General features: G+C 42.9%; 1 protein-coding gene across 4 annotated transcripts in view; it reads left to right on the top strand.

Moving 5' to 3' along the window:
• The window catches only part of AIFM1 (apoptosis inducing factor mitochondria associated 1), a 774,257-nt gene that overhangs the window by 434,859 nt on the left and 319,327 nt on the right, over nucleotides 1-20,071 (top strand). For all 4 annotated transcript variants that reach the window (XM_044057008.1, XM_044057010.1, XM_044057009.1 and 1 more), the window contains one exon: nucleotides 14,504-14,612. In XM_044057008.1, coding sequence (XP_043912943.1) covers nucleotides 14,504-14,612 — 109 coding nt within the window. The remainder of the gene's footprint in view (nucleotides 1-14,503; nucleotides 14,613-20,071) is intronic.

Genomic DNA, 20,071 nt, shown 5'->3' with positions numbered 1-20,071 from the left:
CTCTCAAGATTATATTTTTCTTGGTTGCAGACTTCAGACAATCCCCATGCTGGCATCTGCGTTTGCACCCAAGGCCCTGTCCTCTTACTGCTTTCTTTCATTCTATTTTTCTTCTGGCTTCAGTAACGACCAAGGACCTTCTCAGGGTCCTCAGGTTCATGGCTTCCACCATTCCTGTGCTCCTTCGAGCCAGGCTACACATGAGGAAGTAACAGTGATACCTCAAGTCATCGTAGGTCCAACATTGCCACCCTGTGGACTTCCCAGTCTCCTTTGTTCCTTGTCTCAAGCTTGATCTTCAGTGGTGGATTCATCTTTCTCTCAAATCAGGACTTCCCTTCAAGGCTCCAGTCCTGACTTAATAGCTCTTTACAAATGCCTCAGACAGGGGATGGGGGGGGGGCTTTTTTTGTCTCTCTCAAAGTTAAGGATCTGTGGCCATTCCATCAGAGGTCAGACAACATCAGTATAAAGGAGGTAAGAGCTTTGCTTCTAGCTCTTCAGGCTTTTCTTTCCTTCTTTCATCCCAGGCCCTGCAACATTTTCACAGACAATACCACATGATGTGGTTTATTAACAAACAAGGGGGTACAAGGTCCTATCTTCTTTGCAGATTAGCTTTTCAGGTCTGGGATCTAGTTGTCCAGTATCAAGCGACTCTTCAGGCAGAGCACAATCTAGTGGCAAACTCTGAGCAGTTCCAGCACACAAGGTCACAAATGAGTACTTCACAGATGTATGTTCCTGGATGTTGTCAGTCAGTAGGGTATTCCTCAGATCTTTTTGCCTCCCCTTTGAACAGACAACTTCCTCTGTTCTATTCCAGAGTCCAAAGTCCTGTGGCTTGGAAAGTGGATGCCTTGTTTTGTTTTCCTTGGAGGGGGATGTTTTTGTACACCTTCACCTTCTCTCCCCTTCTTCTTGTTACCATGAGTCTTGTACAAGATCAGGTAGGACTGTACCATATTTTTGCTAGTAACTTCCTTTTGGCCCATACAGCATTGATTATTGATTCCCTGTTCTTTCTCACTTGACAAGGAGCAATCACCAGAAGTTATCTCACCAGGTGGACCTTCTGACACAAGATCAGGGATTTCTTTTCCATTTTCACTTGTCCACTCCTCAACTGACACTGTGGGTGATGGGGTTTTGTTCCCTTTTGGGCACGTCTTTTCTGAGAATGTGAAGGTTTTTGCTGCCTTTTGGGCACCTCTTTTCAGAAGATGTGATTTGTGTCCTACAGGAGGCCAAGAAGCCCACTACCAGGAAGTCATATTTGTCTATATGGAAGATATTTTTTGTGTAGCCCCTCACTCACCATCAGGATTCCCTATCTGTGGAGGTTCCCCTGGTGTTCTGCTCCATGCTGGGTTGACATCTTCTTCTGTTAAAGCTCACCTGTCATCAGTATCTGCTTGTCTACCTTTGACCTATATTTTGGCCACTAAATTTGAGGTCAGGTAGTTTCTGAAAGGCATCCTTCATGTCAGGCCTTCCTGGGAACATCAGCTTTGTTTTTGAAAAATTGACTCAGGACTCCAGTTCCCTTTCAGCCTGATGCTTCAGCTTCTTTACAACATTGCACTTGGAAAACTCTTCTTTTCTTGTCTCTCACTTCAGCCAAGATGGTGTCTGAATTTCAGGCTGTCATGGTTCCTCCTTTCTTAGTTTTCCACAGAGACAGGGTGTCTGTTTGTACTTAACCCTTCTTGTATGTCCAAGGTGGTCAATGGCTTGTCCCTTAATCAGTTTATTCATCTGCGTTTCTTTTTTCCTTTTCCACAGTCTGCCAGTGAGAAGATTTCTTCACACCTCAGATTTGCGTAGACAACTCTGATATTATTTGGATAAAACTAAAGATGTTCTTCGTGTTTCACTGTTGCAGTCATTACAGTTGGGGTAACCTGCTGACAGGTTACCCTCAGTCGGCCTGATTAACAAAGTCTTGGGTCCTGCGTCGGTTGCTGTCCCTTCTTCCATGACGTCAGGGGTATAAAACATGCAGCCAACGCCATTTTCATCAGTCTTTCTTGCCGCGCGGTGCTCAAAGCAGAAGCAGTTCGCAAGTGCCAGACGGCCGACTCCTGAAATTTTTGTTTTCGAGTTTCTGAACCGAAGTCTTCAACCTGAAGCCAAGTACCCCGTTGGGGAAACTTTTTCTTGCTCCGTACCGATGTCAGTAAAAGTTAATAATTGTATTGTGGGAAGCAAATACCTCATAAGGATTTTCATTTGTACTGTATTCCTTGCCTAGGCCCTGACCACAATGTGCCTTGCTGTCGGTTTTGTGCTAAATTTAACCAATGCACTATTAAGCATCGGTATATTTTTGCATCTAAATATTTTGGCTCAAGATTTAACTATCCAGAAATGTTGTCGGTAAGCACTCCGACTACCAGAATTCACAAAAAATGCAAAGAAAAAGACAGAGACAGACCTTCGAGGTCCAAAACCGACGACGAAGCTTCTCCTAAGCCAGTCACCGGTTCGCCGGTACTCAGTGAGGCGCTTTCGCAGCCCCTGATACCCGCTATTTTTGATTCGCAGGCCTCTACTGAGACCCATTCGGAGTCCAGTATGCCGTGAGACACTTATGAACCCGCGGATGTCTTTACCTTTGATGGGTCCAGAGCCACTGAGCAGGCACTGGCTTCTGAGGGTGTTTTCAGGCCTAAAGATTTGTATATTAAACCAGCACCATCTTCAAAAACAAGGCTAAAACCAACTTCTATGTCTACAAAACTGACGCATGGGCCACATTCATAGGCCCCTATGCCTAAAAAACAAATGATCAAAATGGCTGAGGATTTAATTACCTTGATCAGGGGTTCCCAACCCCCTCCTGCTAAGAGGCCTAGGCAAGGCACTGATTATGAATCTTCAGATCAGGTTTCCATTTCTTCTGATCAGGAATTATCTATTCCACCTTATGAGGACTCTGATGCAGAAGAATCCATCCCTTCTGCTTCTCCTCCTGAGGATTTTTCTTTTGGAGAAACTTTGCATACCTTAAGGGAACATTTTCATTTGGAGAGTCAGGATTTTTCAGAATCCAAAAAGAGGCTTAGGGATTTCCTTCTCCTTCCTCAGCATAGGCCTTTGGCAATACCTCCTGTTTAGACATTGTTGATGTTTTCACAGAATCCAGCAGGGCTCCTGATTCCCTGCCTCCAGCTCCTAGTAAACCAGACAAGATATTACAGGGTTCCTGACTCCCACAAATTTCTTTTTAAAAACCCTACTGCTGACCCTCAAACAATTTCCCAGGGTCCCAAAGGTGTTCAGGCTTCTACTTCTAAAAATCCTACACCTTCTGATAGAGACTCCAGGGTGCTGGATAGATGGGGTAAGAAAGTTTACACATCTGCAACCCTGGCAATCAGGGCTTTAAACTGTCAATTTCATATGCTTAAATATCAGCAGCATGTCATGGGCTTACTTAAACAGAAAATGATGTTGATTTCTGACTGTGTGGAAAATAGAGTTACAGGATTTATTGCATTCAGCTGAACAAGTTGGAAAGCATACTTTGCAATGTGGTTTTGATTCCTTGGAGGCCTCTTGCAGGGCCACTGTAACCGGATCTGTGATAAGAAGACATGCTTGGCTCAAGGGGCAAAATCTGCCTGATCATGTCAAAGTCAAATTGTTGGATGCTCCTTTGCAACAGGACAGTCTATTTGGTAATAAGGCAGAAGAAGTTTTGAAAAAGATGGAAGACAAAGCTAAATCTATGCAAACTGTAAAAGATTTCCTACAAGTGCAGCCACCCAGGTTCAGTAGGCACTGGCCTACTAAGATTGGTCCTTTCCAGTACCCACCAGAGCCACTCAGGTCAAACCCAGACACTCCAAAGGCTCCAGGTTTCAGTCACAAGGAACTTGCAGAACAAAACAATGGGGTGCCTCCAGCTCCAAATCTGGAAGTAGCAAGGCACCTCCCTACGGTAAACAATCTCAATGACTTTCCTCTGCCATTTCCAAGCACTTAGATTTTGGCAGCCCCTTTGGGGGGAAAACTAGCACTTCATGCACAAAGTTGGCATCTAATTACCCAGGACAAGTGGGTTTTAAATATAGTATCCCAGGGATACAGATTTCATTTCCACACATTGCCAATTCCAAACAGATGGCAAGATCTGCCTCCAAATCAGTGGGCAGAGGCCCAGAAACAAGTTACGTCCCTCATGAATATGAGAGCTATTCAACCAGTACCAGAAAAAGAAAAGGGACAAGGTTTTTATTCAAGATTTTTCCTGGTACCCAGAAAAGACAAATCATGGTGTCCAATTCTGGACTTATCCATTCTAAATACTTTCCTGGACATTCCAAAATTAAAGATGCTGACTCTACAACATTTACTGCCTATGCTAGGCAAGGATGCCTGGTTGGTAACTCTAGACTTAAAAAGGCTTACCTGCATATCCCAATCAGGGAATCTTGCAGAAGATACATCTGTTTCAAAGCAGGCTATTTGCTTTACAAGCTCTCTGCACTGCCCTTTGGCTTATCTATCACGCCTATGGAACTCCCTCCCTCCCTCCATTCGTGCCAACACTAGCATCCCATCCTTTAAAAAATCGCTCCACTCACATCTAACATCCACATGGGAATGCTCCTGCTCCCATCCCTCATAACCTGTTACCCAATTCCTACAGTTTTCCGTCTCACAAATTCCAGATAGTAAATTCGTACTTGCTTCTAGTAAACAACTTCTTATTTGCATCTAGCAAATTACTTATTTGCATCTAGCAAATTCTAAGCCTACTGCATCTAACTACTTATTCTTAATCCTACTAGAGCAATGCTCCCCTCAAAAAAAAAAAAAAAAATCCCTTCTGTTTTTGACTGTAACCTCAGTATTTTTTGTTCTGTTTTTTAACCAGAATTGTTAAAATGTTAATCACTGTAATCTTTTTGTAATCTGTGTGTGGAGCTTTTCTCCCCAGGACTCCATTGAAAATGGGTTCTTTTGGCCCAATGGACTATCCTGGTTAAACAACTGCAAATAAATAAAATAAATATAAATAAATAAATAGTACTGCGCCCAGGGTCTTCACAAAGTGCCTGGCACCAGTAATTGCATTTTGCAGACAAAGAAACATTCAAATTTATCCTTATCTGAACGACTGTCTAATTCAGGCAGAAAACAAGGACACTCTTCTACAGCATCTGGCGTTTGTAAAAAGGCTTCTAACTTGCCTAGGGTACACCATAAACAAAAAGAAATCACAACTGGTACCCTCTCAAAAAATCACATTCCTGGGTGCAAGCTTGAATACAACTGCCCAGATGGCTTACCTTACGCCAGGCAAACAAATCCAGTTGATGACTTACTTCAAACAAGTGGCCACAAAAACCCAGTTGTCTGCAAGACAAATTCTGCAGGCCTTGGGGTTCATGGTGTCCTGCATTCTTCTAATTCCATATGCAAGACTGCATATGAGGACACTCCAGTGGTACATAAAAAGCTTATGGAGTCAACATTGTCACAGCCTGGAAACAATGATTCCTATCATTCCTTACCTACAGCAAGAGTTCCTATGGTGGGCAGAGGCCTGTCACCAAAACAAGGGACTGTCATTCATTCCACCCCCTGCCACCCAAACCATGACTACAGATGCATCAGACTATGTTGGGGGGCGCATCTAGCAGGGAGATGCATTCAGGGCGAATGGAGCCCAAATCAAATGCACCTGCATATGATCCAGAAAGAGATGCTAGCTGTACAGAGTGCTCTGACAGCTTTCAAGGACTTTCTTCATCCAGGACAACTACTGATAAAGACGGACAACATCACAGTCATGTGGTACATAAACAAGCAGGGGGGTACCCATTATTACCCCCCTTTGCAGACTAGCCATGGCCTTGTGGAACGCAGCCTTGACTTACAAGATACATCTACAAGCTCAATTCCTGCCAGGAAAGCAAAATATTCTGGCAGACGAACTAAGCAGAAATCTTATGGACCCACACGAATGGAAACTGGATATGCAAATCTTCAGCATGTTGACACGCAAGTGGGGGATTCCAGAAATAGATCTTTTTGCCTCACCCCAAAACTATCAGTTGGATAAATTCTGCACAAGAATCCATCACAAAAAAAGCTTGGAAAGTGGATGCTCTATCCTTCAGCTGGAAAAACCTATCAGTCTATGCTTTCCCCCCTTTGCCTTTGCTCTCCAAGGTATTACTAAAAGTCAGACGGGAAAAAACAGAAATGATTCTGATTGCTCCCAACTGGCCTCGCCAACACTGGTACCCGCTCCTACGCAATACGTCACTCCTTCCTCCGTGGTACCTGCCTCAGACACCTTATCTACTGTCTCAGCAGAACTTTCAAATTCTACACACTCAGCTCCAAACTCTGAACCTTGCAGCATGGCTAATCAACTAATTTCTCACCATTTACATCTCTCAGCAAACCTGTGATGGATGTCATTTTGGAGGCTAGAAGGCCTAGTACTAGAAAATCTTATGCTGATAAATGGAAAAGATTCTGTGCCTGGAATCAGGCACAAGGAATAAGTACAGAAATGCCCAGTATTCCTCAGATTCTGCAATATTTAACTGAGATGCTTCACAAGAGCATATCTTTCTCTTCCATAAAAATCCACGCCTCTGCCATTTCAGCTCATTACAACACAGAGCTTCCCCTCTTTTCTCATTCCCTGCTAAAGCAGCATCTCAGAGGGGCCAAAAATTTAAGACCTCCCAGGAGAGCACCAGTTCCTGCATGGGACCTCAATTTTTTGTTGGAAAAACTCACCCTGCCTCCTTTTTGTGCCAGCTGCTACTGCGGACATAACATTTCTCTCTTGGAAGATAGCTTTTCTTTTATCAGTCACCTCAGCTAGAAGGATCTCAGAACTACAGGCTCTCATGGCAGTTGGAGCCTTTTATTATTTTCTACCCGGACAGGGTTGCTCTCAGGACCAATCCATCCTTTATGCCTAAAGTGGTATCTATTGTGGCTCTTAATCAGACCATTCATCTGCCAACTTTTTTCCCAAATCCACAGAACAAGGGGGAGCGGATTCTGCATTCATTGGATGTACACAGACAACTAAGATTCTACTTGAACAGGATAAAATCTGTAAGAAAATCTGAGCAACTACTGGTGGCATTTGCTGCAGGGGCAGAGGGAAAGGCTATATCAAAGCAGACAATTTCAAAATGGATAAGCCATTGCATTCTTTTCTGCTACATGCATCATGTTAAACATGTTTCCAAGGGGATCAGATCCCATTCCACCAGGGCTGCATCTACTTCTGCAGCCCTTCTCAGAGGGGTTCCTACCAGAGACATTCTAAAAGCTGCTACCTGGAGCTCAGTTCATACTTTCACCAAGCATTACCATTTACCTCTCTTTTCTAAATCCACAGCAGGCTTTGCCACTGCTGGCCTGCAGGGCCTTATAGCTGCTCCGAATGCTGTAAAATTCCATCCTTCCCAACCATAGCTTTGGGATTCTACACAAATGTAATGACTGTAACAGTGAATACACTGGAACATCTACATTTATGGTAAGTGTACACAACTGTACTTTATTCATAAATCTGAGCAGCTTTTTGTTTTCTTTAATTCCAGATCTTTGGGTTTAGCTGCTACTAAACAAACCGTGTCTTCCTGGATTTTGAAGGCCATTTCTTTTTGTTATTCTTTTCATGGTAAATGTCTTTCCTCATCAGTAAAAACTCTTTCTACTAGGGCTATTGCCGCATTTGGTGCTTTTTTTCAAGGGGCTTGGACACTAATTCCATCCTTGTGCTGCTACTGGTCTTCTGTTCATACTTTCACTAAGCATTGCAAGTTGGATGTTATTTCCAGGGCTGGAGCTGGCTTTGCCAGGACTGTGCTGTGTGGGTTTCTAGGGGCTCGTTCTTGCTGTCCTCATCTCAGGTTTCCTCTTGAGCTTTTGTACTCTTTATTCACTTATGAATACCACAACAGTGATATGGAAGGACATAGTACAGCTGTGTAAAATCTTACTGTAACAGTAGATGTCCTCCTTTTCCCTGTTGCAGTATTTGCTGCCTCCCTCCTGCCCCCTCTGTTATAGCTTATTCTTTTATTTTTTCTCACCTCCTGGCCAAGTGGGTCTTCTCATGTTTCTCCACAGGGATGCACATGATGTCCTTAAAGGATGCATCTGCAGTCCTTACAAATGGGTTGTCCTGTCGTCAGGCAGCCCTTCGGTCGGCCGGATTCCAAAGTCTGGGTCTGGCCTCGGCTGGTGTCGCACTTCACCCGACGTCATAGCTGCAGTTCTTCGGGTATAAAGGCATCAGCCGACGCCATTTTCCTCAGTTTTTCTTGCCGCGTGGCGCCCGAAGCAGAAGCTGTTCGCAAGTGCCAGTCAGTCAGAACCAGAGATTACTACTACAAGTACCGAAGACTTCTAAAAAGCTAAGTACCCCGTTGGGGACTCTTTCTTGCCTCAGCCGATGTCAGAAAAAGTGAATAACTGTTTAAATTGTGGGAAACAAATACCTCATAAAGATTTCCACTCTTACTGCTTACCTTGCTTAGGCCCAGACCACGACGTAGCAGCTTGTCTAGCCCTGTGCTTCTTTCAACCGACGAACGCTTAGACGTCGGTCTGAATTTGCTGAAGAGTTTTTCAGCTCTGCTTTTGCTTACATTATGCCGTCGGATACTCCGACTACGCAAATTTCTAAAAAAACGCAAGGAAAAGGACCGACACTCGCGGTCCACGGTTTCGGCCGAAACCGCGGTTAAGCCAACCACGAGTGTCTCGGTTTCGGCTGAAACAGAGTCCACGGTTCTTCTTTCGGCCGAAAGCTTGCCACTTACCGAGGCCTCATCCAGCTTGGCTGAATCTGCTACTGAAATCCCACCTGCTCCTGCAGGTTCACAGGATTTATCAGATACTATCCCTTTGGATATTTCTACCCCTGCACGTGGAGCTGCTAGGCCTCCTGCATCCATGTCGATTAAGGCCTTTGCCAGGGCTAAAGCAGCAAAAACTACCAAATCTGTGCCTGCTAAGACCCCCTCTCACAGGCCCAGTTCTAGTTCACAAATGCTTAGTCTAGCAGAGGATCTCATTTCTTTGATCCGGGGATCCCAACCACATCCAGACAGGGCCTCTCACCCTCCTCCAGAGAAGAGGACTAGAGTAGAGCCCCCTGAGCCAGTTTCTTCAGATGGCTCCTCTGATGAATCAGATAATTCAGACCCTCCAGAGGCCCTTTTTCTCCTTATGAGGACTCTGATGCAGAAGAGTCCATTCCTTCTGCCTCTCCGCCTGAGGAATTTTCTTTTGGGGAAACCTTGCATGCTATGAGGGAACAATTTCAATGGCAGGGCCAGGATTTTTCAGACTCTAGGAAAAGGCTTAGAACCTTTTTGCATTTGCCACAGCATAGGCCTTTAGCCATTCCTCCAGTACTTACTGTTGTGGATGATGCTTTTAATGATGCTTGTACTGCTCCTGATTCTCTTCCTCCGGCCCCTGCTAAGCCCGATAGGTACTACAGGGTTCGGGCACACATTATCATTTGTATAAGGCCCTTTTGCAGATCCGAAACTATCTCCCAGGGACCCAAGGCTGTAGCAGCTACCTCTACCACAAACCCCTCCCTCTGAAAGGGAATCTAGGGCCTTAGAGATGGGGTAAAAAGTTTACACTTCTGCTACTCTTTCAGCTAGGGCCTTGAACTGTCAATTCCACATGATTCAGTATCAGGAATTTATGTTAGACCAGTTAACTAAAAAACTGTCCTCGGATGAACCATTAGACAAAAAATCTGTACAGGAAATGGTACATAACATTCAGCAGGTCAGTAATCATTCCTTAAAATGCGGCTATGATGCACTGGAGGCTTCCTTTAGATCAGCCATGACTGGCACAGTGATCAGAAGACATGCATGGTTAAAAGAACAGTCCTTACCAGACCATGTTAAATCAAAGCTCCTAGATGCTCCCATGGGATAAGCTCAATTTGTTTGGCTCCCCTGCACAGCAGGTGCTGAAGAAGGTGGAAGAGAAAGCAAAATCTGTCCAGACAGTCAAGGATTTCTTGCAGGTCCAGCCTCCAAGGTTTAGCAGGAACTGGCCTTCCAAGAATTGGTCCTTTCCAGACACCTCCAGAGCTCCGAGAGGCAGGAATAGACGCTCAAGAGGCAGGGGTCAACCCAGAGGTGCCTACAGGGGACATCAGTGGCAGGCTAACAACCAGCGAGGTACAGCCACAGATCCAGCCACCACCACCACTTCCACAGGACAATCACAGTGACTTGGCTCTGGCACCGCCTACCAGGGAACAACTAGAGGCACCCTTAGGCGGGAAGCTAGCCTTATTTTCAGTAAACTGGCATTACATCACAGGAGACAAATGGATTTTACAGACAATAGACCAAGGTTACAGGTTTCACTTCCATACTCTACCAAGGAAGAGAGGAATGCCAAACCTACCTCCAAATCAAAAGACAGAAGCTCTAGAACAAATAACTCACTTACTAAGGATGAGAGCTGTAGAAAGGGTACCATCTATGGAACAAGGGCAAGGATTTTACTCCAGACTTTTCCTGGTACCAAGAAAATAAAACCAATGGAGGCCTATTCTCGACCTGTCCACTTTAAACACATACCTCATTGTTCCAAAATTCAAAATGCTGACCCTACAGCAGCTTCTTCCCATGCTGGGCAAGGAGTCTTGGCTGGTAACTCTAGATCTCAAGGAGGCATACCTGCACGTCCCCATACGACCAAATTGCAGAAGATACCTCAGATTTCTTGCAGGATCAGAGCATTATCAATTCTCAGCATTGCCCTTTGGCTTATCTACTGCGCCCAGAGTATTCACGAAATGCCTGGCATCAGTAATTGCTCATTGCAGGCTTCAGGGAATTCAAATTTACCCTTACCTGGACGACTGCCTGTTACAAGCGGACAACAAAAACAAATTAACAAAAGATTTGCAAAGGGTCATTCATCTACTACAAGCCCTGGGATACACAGTCAATATAAAAAAGTCAAGGCTGATACCATCCCAAAGGATAACCTTCTTGGGGGCAGATCTGGACACATCAAAACAAATGGCATTCCTGACAGTAGAAAAACAGGAGCAACTGCCTTTCTACTTCATGGCATTAACAAAGCAGAACCAGCTAACAGCAAGAAAAGTCCTGCAAGCCCTGGGTTACATGGCATCCTGCATAATATTGATTCCACATGCCAGACTACATATGAGAAAGTTACAGTGGTACCTAAGGAATTTATGGTCTCAGCACAAGCACAGCCTAGAAACCCAAATTCCAATAATTCCATGCCTGAAGCAAGAATTCCAATGGTGGGCTCAGGCCTGTCAAACAAACAAGGGACTGCCCTTCCACAGCACTCAACCAAGCCAGACCATCACAACAGGCCTTCAGACCTCGGTTGGGGGCACACATGCTGGACAAGTGCATACAAGGCTTATGGACTCAAGACCAGCTGCACCTACACATAAATCAAAAGGAAATGCTGGCAGTAAAACTGGCAATTCAAGCATTCAGACCATTTCTTCGACAGGGTCAACTGCTGATAAGGACGGACAACACCACAGTTATGTGGTACATCAACAAACAGGGAGGCACACATTCATACCCTCTATGCCGGATGGCAATGGACCTCTGGAATGTGGCACTGAGCTTCAACATTCAGTTACAAGCAATTTTGTGCCAGGAAAAGAAAATATACTAGCAGACATCCTAAGCAGAACTGCCACGGATGCCCACGAATGGATGCTGCATCCGGACATCTTCAAAACCATTACAAGGAAATGGGGACTACCAGAAATAGACTTATTTGCATCCCCACACAATCACCAACTGAAAAATTCTGCACAAGGACGTACCACCCACTTGCTTGGAAAGTGGACTCCTATCTTTCAGTTGGAAAAACCTGACAGCATATGCATTCCCACCTCTTCCTTTGATGCACAAGGTGCTATTGAAGATCAAAGAAGACCGTCCAAGGATCATCCTGATAGCTCCAGACTGGCCAAGGCAACATTGGTACCCATTACTGAGGAGTATGTCTCGGGAACAAATATGGCCTCTGCCCCTAGTTCCCTTGCTGTTAACACAGAACAACTTCAAAACCCTGCATCCAAACCTGAAAACACTGCAGCTGGCTGCCTGGAACATTGCATAAGACCAAATAACCCAGAATTATCTCAAAGGGTTAAAGACATTATCTTGGAGGCTCGCAGACCCTCAACAAGAAAAAATTATTCAGCAAAATGGAAAAGATATCTCATTTGGAGTACAGCAAAAGGAGAGAATGTGTCACTGGTAAACATAGCTAACATCCTGGAATACTTGGCAGAGCTCTTCCACAACGGCCTGTCCTATTCTTCCATTAAGATTCATGCATCAGCCATTTCAGCAGAATACAACTTGGATCCTCCAGTCTTCTCACATCCTCTGCTCAGGCAGTTTCTGAGAGGAATTAAAAATGTAAAACCACCTAGGAAGCCACCATTGCCAACATGGGACTTGAACTTTGTGCTAGAAAAATTGACACTACCTCCTTTCGAACCAGCAGCAACAGCAGAATTACAATACTTATCATGGAAAACTGCTTTCCTGCTTGCAATCACTTCAGCAAGAAGGGTATCTGAGCTACAGGCATTAATGGCAGTATAGCCCTTCCTGATCTTCCATCAAGATAGAGTGGCCATGAGAACTAATCCTACTTTTATGCCAAAGGTGGTCTCCAGGGTATCTTTAAATCAAACTATCCACCTACCTACATTCTTCCCCAACCCACAGAACAGGGGAGAAAGACTGTTGCATACCTTGGATGTACATAGACAATTACGTTACTACCTGGACAGGACCAAGAGCAACAGAAAAACTGACCAGCTACTGGTAGCATATGCAACAGGAATGGAAGGAAAAGCAATTTCAAAACAGACAATCTCTAAGTGGATAGGAAATTGCATTAGATTTTGTTACTCCTACCATGGGAAGAAAACTCCAGAAAACATCAGGCCTCACTCTACAAGGGCTACAGCCACTGCCACAGTTTTTTTACGAGGAGTGGCTACCAAAGACATTTTAGAGGCTGCTACTTGGAGCTCCGTGCATACATTTGCCAAGCACTATAATTTACCTTTATATTCCAGATCCCGAGCAGGTTTTGCCACTGCTGTTTTGCAAGGGATCTTAACTACACCATAATCTTATTTCTCCTCCTCCCCCAGTTTGGCTATGGTATTCTACCCATTTGTAAGGACTGCAGATGCATCCTTGAAGGACATAGTACAGTTTTGTACCTACCATAAATGTAGATGTCCGATAGGCATGCATCTGCAGTCAGGATTACCCACCCTCCTTCCCCTCTGTGGTACTCCTAGGTTATTTGCCCATCTCGTAGCTAGCTGGGGGAATCTATTATGGTGTATTTGTTTGTATATATGTACATACATGCTTATTTTTTGTTTGCTCTCTACTATTTGGAACCATTTGCAATTATCCAAATTTAGCCTTCCTAGAGGGCACCTGGCATCTGGGGCAAGAAACACTGAGGAAAATGGCGTCGGCTAATGCCTTTATACCCGAAGAACTGCAGCTATGACGTCGGGTGAAGTGCGACACCAGCCGAGGCCAGACCCAGACTTTGGAATCCGGCCGACCGAAGGGCTGCCTGACGACAGGACAACCCATTTGTAAGGACTGCAGATGCATGCCTATCGGACATCTACATTTATGGTAGGTACAAAACTGTACTTTCTTCTTTGTCCCTAGGGATATTCTCTTCCTCCTGGGGCTTTTTCAGTGCTGAGTGTGTGCGCCCGTATGTTGCCTTTATGCCCTACTTGCGCTGGGAGCATACATGTGATGTACAGTGCCTATTAGTCCTAAAAGCTTTGGTATACTGGCTGGACGTTTAACTGTGCTTGATAAGAGATTGCTTGGGATATGAATACTGCAGCACTGTAGAGAAATGCATCTTCTGCTATATGGTAAGATGTTATACAACTGTAGTTTTTTTTTTTTTTTTTTTTTTTTTTTTAACTTTAACAGTTAATCTATGACGGGTCCCTTCTTAATGGTTCACTTGGACCTTTTACTATATCTCTGTGTTAGGATAGCTGTAAATCAGACGAGTATGTAAGCATCAAAGGTCACAGGTCCAAAAGTGTTTTCCCCAGTGTGGCACTTGATAGTACGGTGTGCTCCAATGTAGGATATTTGCATCCTCACATTGGAGCGGAAGAGAAGATAAATAGAATCATAAACCCTACTAAGGAGGATCCCATTACTGTATGTTAACTTGTGTGGAAAAAATATTGTCTCTTATTTTTACTCACTGGTGGGAGTGTCTTGCCATAGAGGGAAGGGCTGTTGTATATCTGAGGGTTGCATTTATAAATGTACGTGTAACATTCTTGTGCAGTATTTTGGGTAATGTCATGTCAGTATGGTGGTCTATGGATAATGGCACATGCAGTCTGTTAAAATATTAATGTCTTAAAATGTGCTTTCAGATTGAAGATTTTAAATCTTTGGAGAAGATATCTAGAGAAGCAAAATCTATTACAGTTGTTGGTGGGGGCTTCCTTGGAAGTGAACTTGCCTGTGCACTAGGAAAGCGAGGTAGGCATAAATTAGATTAAATTATTATTGAAAGTATGGCATCAATCAAATTGATTATCCTATTAAAACTTTCAAAAACAAATGATTACTTAAATACTCTGCTATTTGTAATGTTAAGTGATTCTTGGAGTTTGATTTTGTTTTTATGTATTTCTGACCTTCTGTACTTCCGTCAGCACTTTTTCTTTGTTTTTGTTTTTATTGCCTTTGTTCTAAAATGTCCTTATTTTGCATTAAGCTGAAATACTTGTTTAAATGAAAATGTGATACCTGTAATGTTACAGTTGCACCAGGTAATCTGTGTTCTGCAAAATCCTTTACAGGGGGAGTAATCTTAACACTGAAACTTATTTTGAAGAGTTAATGTCACCAAATATCTAGTGTAGTATTTTTTTCATACAAATAACTAGTGTAGTATTTTTCTTTCATATAGTCTTGTTTGTGAATTTGAATGATTTTTGTTTAGTTGTGTCCTTATATGTGTGTGCTTGGTCAGAGGAAGCCAAATTAGAGGACAGCTGTAGGGAATATCTGAACAAGGAAGCATATGGCAAGATAGGGTCAAAAATAAAATGATACTTGAGAGCATAGAGAGTGTCATGAAATGCAGAAATCTGCTGCTGATGCTATTAACAGGAGGACCTTTCTGGAACCCTTTTGTACAGAATGGTGCAGAAACAGTTATGGTAGAGGATCATTGTAGTATTCACAGTTGTCGTCTTCACATTTGCTTGCCATGCAGGTAGTCCATACCTGGCCAGTCCTCCAAAGCTCTCACCTCCCCTAGACCTTCTGCCAAAGCCCCCCTTCCAGCATTAGGACATTGGTAGTACAAAGGGCGTGTTGGCTGATGTCATCTTTCAGACCTTTCTTGCAGTGCAGTAGTGTTTGCATCCTGATTAGGAGATGTGCCTGTTGAGGACAACCCCTCCAACTCATTATGAAGTCAGGGATCTTTAATGCCCCTGTATGCAACAATTTTCTCTTTGGATCCCCAGCACAGGAAGTGTACAAACTGGAGGAGTAGGGTAAGGCTACCCAGTCTGTTAGGTAGATTTTTCAAACCATTGTGCAGAAGTGCAGTAATAGCTTGTCAAACAAGGCCTTCCTGCAATCCCAGACAGGAACCCACCAGATGTGGAAACTAGAAAAAAGGCAAGTACAGAAAATATTCAGAGTTAGGCACAAAGAGAAGCCCATGGGCCCTAATTTCCACAACCCCTCCCTCCAAGGAATTAGCCACGAGTCGGATTGTTTCCCCTTCCTCCAAGTCCACTTCAAACCCCCCCCAAAAAAAAATAAAACTTGCAGAAAGCTTGTCCACCTTTCTATACAATTGGCAGGCAGTTACTCAAGACAAGTGGGTACTAACATTTAACATTCTACAAAAAGCATATAGCCAGCAATTTCTAGAAATATTCCAGTTCATATAGCTTCCCCCAGTTCCCAGAGACCAAAAACTATGAATATCAAAAGTAAGCAAAAACATGTTAGACACTGGGACTGTAAAAAGAGTACCACTAGTGGATGAAGGCAGAGGGGTTTTATTGTGTGTTGTTTATGCTGGCAAGAAAAGAAGCTACTTGGAAAACCATCTTAGACCTCTCTTCCATCTAACCTAATTCCAGAAAGTGCTAAAGTTCAAAATGTTCACCTTGCAGAAACCGCTTGTCTGTAATTCTACGAGACTCATTCATGGCAACCCTGGACTTAAAGGACACATAATTTCACATTCCTATCAGTGAAAAATAGAAAATGTGTAAGATTTGCAGCAGATGGAGCACCGTTATCAATTCAAAGACTTGCCTTTTGACTTGCTCACTGCACCCAGAGTATTTACAAAATGTCTGGCTTCAGTGATAACTTTCTTTTGAACAAAGAGTAGGCAGTTCTTTCCTTACCTTGAAAATTTCCTCACACCATCAGATTGGGACAATTCTCAGTCTGGTGGAGTTTTACTAGGGTGCCTTGAACTTCACCCTAAAATGTTTTACAGAAGACTGCCTGTAAATAAGGAGAATTCCTCCATCACCCCTTCCTTGACTGCAATCTTTTTTGGGAGCTGTTGCAGATATGGTTTAGTGCAGGTCCTCCCTTCCTCAGGACAAGAAACTCATACTTTCAAATATGTTTGCTCTATACTGTCAGAAAGAAGAGATTACCTCAGAGAGTACCACCAGTTGTTAGAACACATGACAGCATGCATTCTGATGGTGCCCTAGGTACTCCTTCATATAAAAAGGCTTCACTGTTATCTGTGGAACAGATGGAACCAGTTTCTCCATCCTTTGGAAACCTTTATTTCCCTGCTGCCATGTGTCACACTAGAAATATCATGTAGCATTACCTCATGAAGAAGAGGATGCTCTTCAGAGAATAGAAAATTGACAGCAAATGCCTCTGATGCAGCTTGGAGAGCCCAGATGATGGCTCTCCAGGTCCATTGGATTTGACAGCACATTATAAGGTACAAACATATTAGCATCAAGAAAATTATAACTGTCATACTGATCCTCAAAGACTTTCTCTCCCTATGCCACAGTGAGTACAAGTTAAGCAGACAACACCAAAGTGAATGTGGTACATAAACAAGTAAGGGGGATCCACACCTGCTAACTCTGCAGATTGTCCATGCAAGCCTGGGAAATTGCAGTGCAGAAGGGGAATCTCTCTCAGGGTTACGTACATTCCTTCAGATCACAGTGTAATAACAGATAAGCAGGCCAGAACATGTGTAGACCCATAAGAATGGGTGCTGCACAGGGACATTTCTAAATCTAACAAGCAGTTGGGATGTGCCAGAGATGGAACCTATTTGCCTCTCATCTGAACAGGCAGCTGAGGCCATTCTGCTCAAGGTTAGCAACTTTGGTGCTCAGTTGACATGTGCCTTCTCCATTGATTGGTCAGGTATGTTTCTTTATGCCTTCCTGCCTGATATCCTTCTTTTCCAGGGTGCTAATGAACATACAGGAGGAGAGACTGAAAATTTATCTTCATAGGTCATTTTTGCCCAAGGCAGCACTGGTTCCCCATCGTATTCAACATGGCAATAGGAAGACACAAGGTACTGCCTCAGGTGGTGGGTCTTCTAAGTCAGAACATGGTATCCCTGCTGTACTCCAAGCTGGACACACTGAGGCTCACAGCCTGGATGATCCCACAGGAAACCCGAAAGCTTTGCTGCAGTAAATTTTGGTGATTTTAAGCTTTGCTGCAGTAAATTTTGGTGATTTTACGTAACTGTGTTATTTTTTATTCTGGATGATCCCACAGTAATCCCAGACAAGCACAGATATTCAGAGGATGTGTTTAACATTATTAAGGAGGCTATGAAGATGAGCACAAGAAAATTATACCATTGAAAAGGTTTTCCCTTATGGTACCACTCCAGGATCCTAGATTCCAGAAAAACTAAGGTGGCATGTATCTCATCTTGTCAAGATCCCACGAAAAGAGATGCTTTCTACAAATCACATGTTGGGATATAGTTAATTCCTCTAGCCTTTGATTTTGTTTCATTTGATTTATATTCTCTTGTACTATTAAAATATTTCAGTTTGTCAAATATAATTTTTTATCATAAAGTGGATTTTTGCTTTGTATTTAGAGCCATTAGTTAGGAAAATAGCTGGGTATCAGTGAAAAAAAATGCTAAGAGTAAGTGGACACCCTTGCTTAGTTCCCCCTGTAAGGCTAAACACTTCAGACAGCTCACTACCACACTTCACACTAGTTTGAGCTTCTCTGTAGATATTAGTATTAACATAGTCCATGATTTCTGGAAACCCAAATGCTTCAAGGAACTCTTCATAAATTCCCAATTCGCTCTGTCTTTCAGCGTCCAGACCTATTAATATTAATATGGCTTACTGACAAAATGTGGAATGGCACTTGCATGAAACTGGGATGGTCGAATGCCTCTTCCAGTTTCCGTAATGCCATTCTGAAAAATATTTGAATGCATATTAGTGAATGGTAGTGTACATTCGCTAATGTGCATTTGACATTCTTACAACAAATCACACTACAGTGGGGATCAGAAAATTTGCCTTTTTACTCACTGTAGTGTGATCTCTGAGTTGGAATATATAATATGCAGGGGGTGTGGGGAGTACGTTACTAGTAACACAGAATTTTGATATTGAAACTTCCGGAGTTCGAATATCGATTCTGTGGTTGCCATTTCCAACATTTTGGTAATTCTGTATTACCAAATTTGGAAAATAGATTCGTTCAAAAGTTGGAAAATTGTTTTACCCATTAATATATAATTATTGTTGCCCAGTGTATCCTTTTGAATCATATGGATTTTCTTGATGATGAAAAATGTTTGCCTGCCTTCCGTAAATCCAAACTGATCCAGGTCTTCTTTTTTTCCCCAGCAATCTCATTCCTATTTTCTTTCCATAATTGTCATAAACATTTTACAATCATGATTCAGAATTAAAGTGGGTCTGTATGAATCTGAATGAAGAGGCTATTTCCCTTCCTGTAGTTTAACTGCCACTAACTACTGCTCCTTTCCAAGTTAAAGGCCCATTCCCACCTAGGGCCCTGCATCTGTTTGGCATCTACTTTTCAGAAGTCAAAGCTAACGCTCAAGGCCTCTGGCTGACCAAGTTTGCAGATGATCGTTAATTGGGAGCTATTATAGATTCCCACAAGACACCAACTTCTTGCAAGTGGGTTTAACACAAACAAATGTCTGATGCCAAGGTCATGGCCTAAACCTCTAGGCCAAAAAATGCTTTATAGTGCCCTTTGGGAAACTGTAAACCCAAGTTAATTACTCCATTGATAAAACGGCCCTAAGAGTTGACTCAGTAGCATAGAATCTGAGAACCTATGCAGACAAAAGAAACCATGAAAGCCAAGCTCTTAAAACACCAGTTTAATGCTGATCTGGTACCTTGGCCATTCACCTTCTCAGGATAATTCAACAGTTAAGCAGTGTGATATAAATACAGGATGAATGCCCTTATAACAGTCAGTTCAGTTATGCAGTTGAATAATTTAAATTTTGTAATATTTTGAAAACAACTTAAAATATCTTGGCAACCACTCAGGTTACACATGTACTGTCAGTAGCATTTTGTTCATCAAGCTGAAAGATTTCTTGTAAGGCTAAACCGGTGTGTGTGCTACTTGGTTATTGAAATATTTGGAAAAACATGAAATTAATGACTATATAAATAAACATATTTTATGAACAATTAATATCTCTCTAAGCTGCACTAGACAGAGGTCAAATACCAATAAAGTTGTATTTGCCACTGGGTAAGCTTTAAGATGAAATCTTTTGACACTTTGCATGTAGCATGGTTTTGGAATTACTAATACAAATATGATCAAGCAATATTTGATGCCTAGAGGAAGTCAGTAGGATGTAACTGCTGAAACACCTGGAAATGTCACTTTTAATTTAACCCAAAAAAATGAAAAAACAAGCCCTAATA

The sequence above is a fragment of the Protopterus annectens genome, chromosome 15.part0 (assembly GCF_019279795.1).
Source record: "Protopterus annectens isolate FY-2018-M chromosome 15.part0, PAN1.0, whole genome shotgun sequence".
NCBI classification, from domain to species: domain Eukaryota; kingdom Metazoa; phylum Chordata; order Ceratodontiformes; family Protopteridae; genus Protopterus; species Protopterus annectens.
This window is presented reverse-complemented; position numbering and strand designations above follow the sequence as displayed.